We start from the raw sequence: 10,036 nt of genomic DNA on the forward strand, positions 1-10,036 counted from the left end.
CAGTTTTTAGTCAACTGACTATTCAGAAGGGATTTAAAGAGCCAAGATTCATTTGGGATTTAACTGGTGAAAATACAGTCCAATTTCTTGATGAGAAAAACCACGAAGTTAAAGAACTAACAGGTTTTTAGGCTTATTTATGTACCTGAGAGAAGACAGCACCAAATCCATCATCAACAGCAGGTAAATGCCAGGTCTGTTTTCTATTTTAGCCTGTGCTAATTCCAAGGGTGACTGCTGTCTTTTACAAATAAGCAAAACAAAACAAAACAGATAAACAAGTGGACAAGCAAATCTTTGAGGACAGTGCATTTCAAATAGCAAGCAGAGTATTGCTTATTGCTGCTATTTTTTGTTACTTTTTATTCCAGTTAATAGTTATTAAAATGCCATTATTTGTTAATTTTCAACAGGCCATGTTCTTGGTCACTTTTCCAGTCATCAAGAAGGAGATATGGCAATCCATTCATATTCTTTTTTCCTATCTTTCCTTACAACCAAAGTTTGGTCTGTACAGGATGGTTTATCTTATTTTATTTTTTTAAAGATTTTATTTATTTGACAGAGAAAGACACAGTGAGAGAGGGAACACAAGCAGGGGGAATGGGAGAGGGAGAAGCAGGCTTCCCATGGAGCAGGGAGCCCGATGTGGGGCTCGATCCCAGGACCCTGGGATCATGACCTGAGCTGAAGGCAGACGCTTAACGACGGAGCCACCCAGGCGCCCCTGTACAGGATGGTTTAGATCAATGTAGTCAGAATAATAGGAAATTAAAACCAGAACATCTTACAGGTAGAGTTGGCATAGCTGAGAATTTGTGTGAAAACTTTTACTTTAGTTTTTATTCACTAGATTTTGTTTCCACATTTCCATTGTTTGTTTTTTTTTTTAGCCTCATTTTTCTTTTCTTGTTCAAATGAAACTATAAATTAGGCCTAGATATCAATAAACCTCACAAATCTAAAAAAAAAGGTCTACCATTTAAAGAAGAGCTTGAACACTACTGAGTCTACTTCATTTGCTACTCACTGTGTAGTATATTTAGTATATTTAGTATGAAACTAAAGGGACATTTGACTCCATTATGTCTAATTTCTTTTCCCCTCTTCTTATTTTTAAGGAGGCTGCTGTAATGGTGAAAACTATAAGCCATGTATAACCTGTGGGTGGCATGGTTAGGAGTACTGCTGCCCTTGATCAAGTTCATTCATTCAGTCCTCAAACCAGCACTGCCTCCAGTGATCAAGAACCAACCTTTCAATATTTTCTGGGCTGCCCCAACAATGCAGTGTCAACATTTCTTCAATGTGGATCTGACTCTCCAGTTATTTAATATTATATCAAATCCTTTAGAGAATCAGAGGGGATCAACAATTGTCATATTTTATCCAAATGAATTAGGGTATTATCCTTATTTCTCTCAAGATGGAAAACCCTTTAATGGAGGGATTCCACAGAATATGAGTCTTTCTAAACACCTCAAGAAGACAGCTGATGACATTGCAAACGTTATCTCTTGGTGGAGATCAGAAGGTCTTGTTGTCATTGACTGGGAAAGCTGGAAACCCCAATGGGGTAGAAATTGGGGCAATAGACTAATCTATAGAAACTACTCCTTAGCCTTCACTAGAAACCGCCATCCTGAATGGTCAGAAATGAAAGTGAATACAGTTGCCCAACAGGAATTTGAAAATGCAGGAAGGAGTTTTATGCACACCACTCTCTCACTGGCTTTAGAAATGAGACCAAAGTGTTTATGGGGCTTTTATCTCTACCCAGACTGCTACAATTATGATTATAAAATAAACCCACAGACGTACACAGGTAAATGCCCAAAAGATGAAATTTTCCACAATGACCAACTCCAGTGGCTATGGGAAAAAAGCACAGCACTTTATACTTCAATATATTTGGATAAAATATTGAAATCAAGTTTAAATGCTTTGAAATTTGTTCATTATCGAGTTAGGGAAGCCATGAGGATTGCTGAAATGGCTAGACGTGACTATATTTTGCCAGTTTTTATTTTTTCCAGACCATTTTATTTGCATAGTATTGAAGCTTTGTCACAGGTAAGAAAAAGTACAGTCACTCACCTAAAAATGGAAATTTAGTACAATGACTATATAAAATCTGTGAAAAAATGCTTTAGTATAATTATTTCCCCTTAATAATAGAACACTATTTTATTTTATTTTTACAACACTATTTTATTATTAAAGGTATATATTTTTTTCAAATGTCAAGTCAATTCTGAAACAGTATCACTGACAATTAGATGTTTACTTGGTTTTAAGATGATGATTCTTTTTTTTATTTTTTGTTTTTATTTTTTTAAATAATTTTTTATTGTTATGTTAATCACCATACATTACATCATTAGTTTTTGATGTAGTGTTCCATGATTCATTGTTTGTGCATAACACCCAGTGCTCCACGCAGAATATGCCCTCTTTAATACCCATCACCAGGCTAACCCATCCCCCCAGCCCCCTCCCCTCTAGAACCCTCAATTTGTTTTTCAGAGTCCATTGTCTCTCATGGTTCGTCTCCCCCTCCGACTTACTCCCCTTCATTCTTCCCCTCCTGCTTAAGATGATGATTCTTATTAGCTTAGCATTTTCAGGGGTTTCCTGCAGAAGAGTTGTCATGCTTGAATTAAATGATGCAACAGATTAATTTTAACCCTGGAGAAATTTCAGAATCAGCTTTTTAATAGGAAAGCGTAGTAGCAATTTTTCAAATCTAAAAACATACAAAACAAAGCTTGGGTAAATTATTAAGCAATTACAGTTTTTGTTATATTGCATTTTCATGTTTTAACTAAGTTCATTAAAAAATAACATCAATTCCATTGATTTTATATATTTAAGAGTCTACAGTGTGATCTAGTGGCTAGTGTCAAGGCTTTTAAAATGGTTTATGTACACAGATAGATTTTGTTCTTAGACGTAACACAAAGTAGGAAGCACAAAGAGGTGGGAATGAGCTTGTTTGGAAGATAATGAGTTTGCAGACACGTGGAAGTATTCAAGCTTTAGCTAGATTGTCATTTAGATAGAACATTATTAAAGGGCTTCAATCATTGGATGGATAGCTAGATAAGAAAACCCTTAAATCTCCATCCATACCCGTCAGCCCACAGTTCTGTTACTCCAATACTCAACACAGACACAGGGCCATTGGAAAGACAACACAGCTCACCTTATTAGACCACTCATGTTTGAGATGAGGAAATTTAAAAGCAGTATCAATTCTTCCTCAAATTTTTCAGAATAAACATCTACTGACCCAAATGCTGTTGATTAGATTTGACACTTCTATCATTGAAGGATTACTCATTAATGGGATGTTCATTCATTCATAGCATCTTGGCAAAAAGTTGGAGATCTCAGAGGTGTCTAATCCACCTTTCACCCAAACATGGATTCTTTCTTATTTGGCCTCTGCTTCAGCACTTTTCAATGGGCTCTCCCTATTCCAGAAGAAAAACTGCCATTTTGGAACCATGTTAATTCCCAGAAAGTTCTTGAGTATGTTGAGTCTACTCTGCTCCTGGATAACTTCATACTATTAATTCTAATTCTACCTTCTGTTGCAACCTAGAATAAATCAAATCCTTCTTTCAAAAGTCGGGTCTCCAGGTATTTGAATACATCAGTTATACCTACCAAAGTCTTCTCATAAGTCATTCCTCAAGAAACAGATCTCTCAAATCATGTCACTTTCTCAAATCCTTTTGGGGAAAAGACTAGGTTATATTTATTCATTCCAAAATTATTTATTGAGTGCCTATAATGTGTCATTGTATTATTAATAATAATAATGATAATAACAGTACTAATATTATTATTGTTAATAATAATGGTAGAAACTAATAATGGCCCATGCAGTTAGTTTGTCTTGAAAGAAAATGAGAGAATGAGATGAGCCACATTTTATTTTATTTTTTTAAAGATATTATTTATTTATTTGACAGAGAGAGAGAGCACATGAGCAGGGGGAGGGGCAGAGGGAGAAGGAGAAGCAGGCTCCCGGCTGAGCAAGGAGCCTGATGCGGAACTCGATCCCAGGACCCTGGGATCATGACCTAAGCTGAAGGCAGACACTTAACCGACTGAGCCACCCAGGTGTCCCAAGATCAGCCACATTTTAAGGAAAGTCTTGTTCACAACTTTCTTATTTTTTGTGCTATTAGACTTCTCACATAAATTATGGGCTAAGTATCACCTCTGAGCTCTACTTCAGAAATCAATAGACCACATACTCGACTCACAAAAAACTATAGAATTTGAGTATTATTATATTGAAGCATTTTAAAACATCCTATTGCCTTCACCAATCAACAAATGATGAGTCTTTTTTACCTATTGTCTAAATAACATAACTTTTCAAAGAAATAATTTAGAATACCAACTCTGTTTGATATTTTCTTTCAGAAGTGTCTCAATTTAAGTGAGGGACTTGATTTACATTTAAGGAATGTAATACTGGCTAGTAAAATAGAAGGATGGTTTCCTTTCTTGTTGCATTACCTACCCAATTTGTGGAACGTAAGCACTAGTGTTACTGGAGGCTTCCCATAATTCAGGGCCACTTTGCCATGACATGGCCATTTTCTCATCCTAGTTTTTGAACACTGTGTCTTTGTGCTGGATCTCTGGTTCACGACACCTTGGAAGGAAGGGAAAAATGCAGATTCCTTCATCTATCATCTTCTCTTTATTCCATCTCCCCTTATGCCCTGCATCTTTGTTCTTGCTCTATAATCATGAACATAACCTTCTCAGTTTCTTGTCTTGGTAAATTATAATCTACTTAGTTGCCCAGTTTGAGTGTCACTTGTATTCTCCCTTCTCTTTCCATTATCCAATAGATATCCATCTTAATTTCCAAATCACTCTTCAATCTGTCCCCTCTGCTTTACAAGGACTGACATTGCCTTTGTTGAGATCCTCATCATTTCTCACTGAGCAGTGCGCATCATCTCCTAATTGGTGTCCCTCACTACCATCTTGACTTCCTCTTCCAATACATGTTTTTTGTGACAGCCAAAAACATCTATCCAAGTTGCAAATTTCTGGTTTTCCAGTACTAAAACTATTTTTGTACTTAAGTCCTAATAATTTAAAATGGCATAAAAGATTCTTTGTATTTGGATCCTCCCTATATGCAAAGATTCAAATGCCTTCACTTCTCCCCAAATCCCCTGTGCTTTACCACAAGAGTTACTGGCAGTTCCCTGGGAGGACTATTTTTTTCTACATAGGAACCTCTGCCCTTATTCTTCCTACTGTACAAAATTCTGCCTTCTCTCATTGGTCTTATGAATTTCCACTCATTTCTAAGGACACATCTGAAATCTCACCTCCTGTTTTCCTAGACTCTTCCATGTAGCATTAAGCAGTACTCCTGATCTATAGGTCTAGTCGGACAAAATAGAACTTAATTTGTTATACTATAATTACTTTTTTTTAAATCACAGCAAGCTTTGTTCTTTTTTCATTATTATTATTGTTCAGTAGTTAGAGGTAGTATAGCATCAAAGTTAAAGAGTTCCAGCAACTTATAATTACTTGTTTATATGTCTGTCTCAACCATCACATTAAAGAGCTCCCTTGAGGGCAGGAACTGGAATCTATTTCATTTTTATATTCTCGGTGTCTGGAATATTGCCTGGAACATCATAAATATTTGTCAAATAAAAGTAAGGAACTAAGGCAAAATTACGTTCCCGAATTCTGCTCTACAGTCCTTTGTTTCAGAAACATGGATAACATTATCAATGTGTTTTTTACCACAATTAATGGGTTGAGTCTTATCACTGAAATGTCAATGACTAACTTTAGTTTGGCAGAAACTACTTGTGATACTTTTCTTTTCTAGGAAGATTTAGTACATACAATTGGCGAGAGCGCCGCGTTGGGGGCAGCAGGGATAATACTGTGGGGAGGATACGAATATTCTGATTCAAAGGTAAGCAGTGATTTCTCTGTCAGCATCTTGAATATATTCTAGAATATTGGGTTTTTTTTGTTTGTTTTACTTTTTCACTTCAGAGACAAATGGTTATCTGCTCACATGACTTTAATGAAGTTCAAAGAGTACAGGACTAACACTGCTCGAGCACCTACTCTGTACCAGCCACTGTGGCTAGTGGCAGCATGGAAAGAGCACAGGTTTTCCAATCAGACAGCCTTAAGGGGGGATTCAATTTTCATGTTCTAGAAGTGTAATCTTAGGCTAGTTAATTAACCTCTGTGAGTCTCAGTTTCTCCCTCTTAAAAAAAAAAGGGGTACTGAAATAAAACCTAATCTGCAGGGATTTCAGTAGATGCAATGACATAATGTCTATGTGACAAAGAAAAAGAATACTAAAGTTTAAAAATAAATATTGTTTCATCCACGTTAAGAAGGATGGATTTTCTAAAAATGGCTCTTTATTGCCTGATTGGTGATGATAGAAACGCTCTTGGGAGGAAAAAAAATATATGTATACAAAGGTTTATTAACAATCTGCTCTTGATAGTAGTGCATACACAAAATAACTATTATTTTTCACAACTGAATTTGAACATGTTCTATTGGTTGCGTGTCACACTGCCTAAGTGAAAATTCTGAACGACAGCTTTTCCTCACTTCCAGGTATGAACAAATAGTCTCATTTTCAGGTATTAAAACATCCAGTCTCATAAAACATAAAAACAGCCATCTCTTTCTCATTCAGCATGGCACGAATGAGAATCCGCATGGAGGAGCTGTTAAGAGCAGGGGGCCTGAAGTTGGGTTCTTTGGTGTCCACTGCTTGCTTTTTGTCACCTACTAGCCATGTGACCTTGAGCAACTCATTCATTCTACAATTCTTCTATCTGTAAAATGGAGGAAATAATAGTATCTGTCTCACTGGGCTCTTATGCGAATTGCATCATAACACACATAAAGCGCTTAAAACAGTGCCTGGGATGCGGTATGTGCCAGGTACATGTTGGCTATTATTATCCGGGTTAACATTTCCTGCCCTCTGTCCCCACACACCACACTTAGGTCTTAGGTATGGGCAAGAGGAGTATGGGGCAATTTCTTTGTTTATTTGCTTTAAGGAAGGGTGTGGGAGACTGGATTGGAGAGGAGACAAAGTGGGCAATGTAATTTTTATTTATTTGGGGCATTTATAATATTTTTATCTTTTGAAGTTCTTCCCACACAACTGCCACATAGGGACTGGCTCTTTCTCGCATGCGGGGTCACTGAGATTTGGTTAGAGACACCCCCACACTGCACACAACTCGCACCCCCCAGGGCTTTGCTCCTGAGGCATTGGCAAGAGGAAGCTGGCATATGCTCAGATGGGGAAGACTGCCAGAGTTGCAGGCTGGCAAGAGGATCAGCAGATCACATTGGACTGTGTTAAGTTTCAAATGCTTGTGAGACATGCAGGTGGAGATGTCAAATAGGTAGGTGGGTATGCAATTGGTTCAGGGATAAAGTCTGAGAAATACACAGTTGGGAGTTCTATTTAAAGCAAGGAGATGGGGTGAGTGTACCCAGAGAGAATATAGCTAGAGAAGAGAAGAAGTCCAAGAATTAAGCCTAAAGTACTCCAGTGCTCAGAGGTAGGAAAGATGAGCAGGAGCTAGTAAAGGAACTATGAAGGAACATCCAGGGAGGTAGAAAAAACCCAGTGGGGTGTGATGTCCTGGAAGCTAAGTGAAGAAGGTATGTCAAGGAAGAGCGCTGGGACAGAACAGGAGATGCCCAAGTTGAACTTGATTGTATTTACCCGTGTTCTATGCTCTCTTTGAGTGTAGTCTTCCATCAATCTCTTTCTCTCTCTCTTTTGTTCAATGGTTTGCTTGTTTTTTTTTTAATTCCATCTGTCCTAGAAACCCCCTCAGATAAGGAGGCTTGTCCTGACCAAAAATAGCATTTGTTCCTAAATAGAGTATGAGGCTAACTTAGACTGATGTCCCTGCACCAAAAACATTACACACAGGATTTTCATCACTTGTTACTGTCCAAAGTGATACCTTGTTCAGCCACCCATCATTAGGAGCTTTATTCCACCTTGTAACTTTCCATTTGAACCCCCTAAGTCCTCTCTAGATGGATTCACAGTACTGGTGCCTCTTTCTCACGGAGAAAATATCCCAGTGCTTTAAATTAATTGGAGTTTAATTATGGACCAGTGTTAATATTGATCAAAATAATTGAAGTGCTAATGGAGAATTGAGTGTATGTTATTAATGAATCTAGTAGGATTTTCCCATGGTTCTTCCTATATGGATCAAGGCAGGAATTTATCAAGGTTCTAGCCAGATTCTTCTGGGCTACCTGATGATATCATTTTGATTAAGCCAGCCTATCCTAGCAGCACAGTGTGATCAATAGCTGGAAATATGTCCTAAAGTCCAAAGTTATGGACATATCATTCACACCTAATGGCAGCTTGTGGAAGATCACCTTCCTCACTATCACTGGACCCTATATGCTAGTACAAGTGATTTGGGCATTTGGTAATAAATAATGATCTTTTATATTCTACATACTACAACCTGACTAATGGATAAATAAAGTATGCTGTATTTATACTATAAATACTGAGTCACAGCTAAAATGAAAAAAAAAACAACAGAGCTAATAGCCACATATATCAATATGAAACAAAAACCTTGAAAATGTTAACTTTAAAAGGCAAGTTGCAGAAAATAAAATATCTCTAATGACATAAATTTATGTGAAAGTTTAAAAACACAAGGTAATACTATAACTGCTCATATATATATATGCAAAGTAAATATATATATATAGTAAAGTTATAAAAACATGGATGCAAAGACTACCCTCCCCCACCGCCCAACTTCAGGAGAACTGTTACCTCCTTGGAGGTAGGGAGAAGAATGGGATAACGTGGCGGTCTTAGAAAAATCCGCCCTATAATATTAACGTATATTAAGTATCGGTGTTGAAGATGTTTCACAATTAAAGTTAAACTTAAAACAACCATGCCATATTAATGCTGACCTTTTTAAAGTGTTACTACAAATATCTCTTTATATTAATTCCTAGTTAAAGGCATGGATATCCCTCCTCAGCCTCACCAAATATAAAGCTTCAGGTATTAATATCACCTGTCTAATAGAATCACATTTTGAGAGTGAGCTAACTAGATCTCTACTTTTCCTACAGGAAACCTGCTTATCTGTGCAAAAGTCTATCCAAGGGCCACTGGGCCATTATGCTGTCAATGTGACATCTGCAGCCAAATTCTGCAGTCAAAGTCTATGTAACAATAATGGAAGATGTATCCGAAAAACACCTGAATCCTCCTCCTATCTGCATATGCCTGAAAGCAGCACTAAGAAATACATCCTAAGTAAGAGTTTCAGATTCATCATTTCTCCGACTAGTAAACTGAAGACAATAAGGGCCATGAAGGATGGATTTGTGTGTCACTGCTATTACAGCTGGCACGGAGAATCTTGCCAGCGACAGTCTTCGGGTCTCTTGAGAGGGAAGAGTGAGGCGCCTATGACTAACTTTAATTTATCGGTTTTTCTCAGCATGACCTTCTCTATGATTCTGTGGAATTCTGCCACTCCCTCTTTCAATGTCAATTTTTCCTTGAAATACTGAAGAGTAGAAAATGCTGGGGTTTTTTTCCCCTTTCACTGAAGCTACTTCTAAAATATTTATTGGCTTTAAAGTAACACGTTTCTCAAAAGTGGTCACTGGCTCCCCATTCCTTGCCAGAGTGATTATTTTGCAGGGCGCTTCCTTCGTGCTAGGCACTAGGCATGAGGAAGTGAACACACAAAAGTCCCTGCCCTTGCCGAGCTTAGATTCTTGTGAGAAACTGAACAATAATAAGTAAACCATAAATAAATACATATATATCAAATGAAGATAAGTGCTGTGGAAAATAATAAAGGAGGGTGAAGGGATCAGGGGGTGTGGCAGAGCATCGGAAAACGTATATAAGGTAGACAAATGAGCCCCCTAATGAGATGACCTGAAGGGGGAAACGCATAGCAACTA

General features: G+C 37.5%; 1 protein-coding gene across 2 annotated transcripts; it reads left to right on the top strand.

The window, feature by feature from the left end:
• On the top strand, positions 1–9,725 carry LOC112818648 (hyaluronidase-4-like). Of its 2 annotated transcripts, none has more exons than XM_025865785.2 (4): positions 1–194; positions 1,122–2,073; positions 5,888–5,977; positions 9,188–9,725. In XM_025865785.2, exons 2-4 carry the CDS (start codon positions 1,153–1,155, stop codon positions 9,632–9,634), a joined length of 1,458 nt encoding a protein of 485 aa, XP_025721570.2. In that variant the 5' UTR covers positions 1–194; positions 1,122–1,152; the 3' UTR covers positions 9,635–9,725. The 2 variants fall into 2 exon arrangements, with proteins under 2 accessions (XP_025721570.2, XP_025721569.2); XM_025865784.2 differs by having other exon boundaries at positions 1–183.
• The last annotated feature ends 311 nt before the right edge of the window (positions 9,726–10,036 follow it).

This window comes from Callorhinus ursinus, unplaced genomic scaffold (genome assembly GCF_003265705.2).
Source record: "Callorhinus ursinus isolate GAN/ISIS: 27379988/994484 unplaced genomic scaffold, GSC_fseal_2.0 scaffold12, whole genome shotgun sequence".
NCBI classification, from domain to species: Eukaryota; Metazoa; Chordata; class Mammalia; order Carnivora; family Otariidae; genus Callorhinus; species Callorhinus ursinus.

Excerpts from the sequence above, each read along its gene's own strand:
- LOC112818648 (XM_025865785.2), top strand. The coding sequence starts at position 1,153 with ATGTATAACCTGTGGGTGGCATGGTTAGGAGTACTGCTGCCCTTGATC. Across the intron at positions 2,074-5,887 it reads GTATTGAAGCTTTGTCACAG|GAAGATTTAGTACATACAAT; the intron begins GTAAGAAAAAGT and ends TTTCTTTTCTAG. Across the intron at positions 5,978-9,187 it reads ACGAATATTCTGATTCAAAG|GAAACCTGCTTATCTGTGCA; the intron begins GTAAGCAGTGAT and ends CTTTTCCTACAG.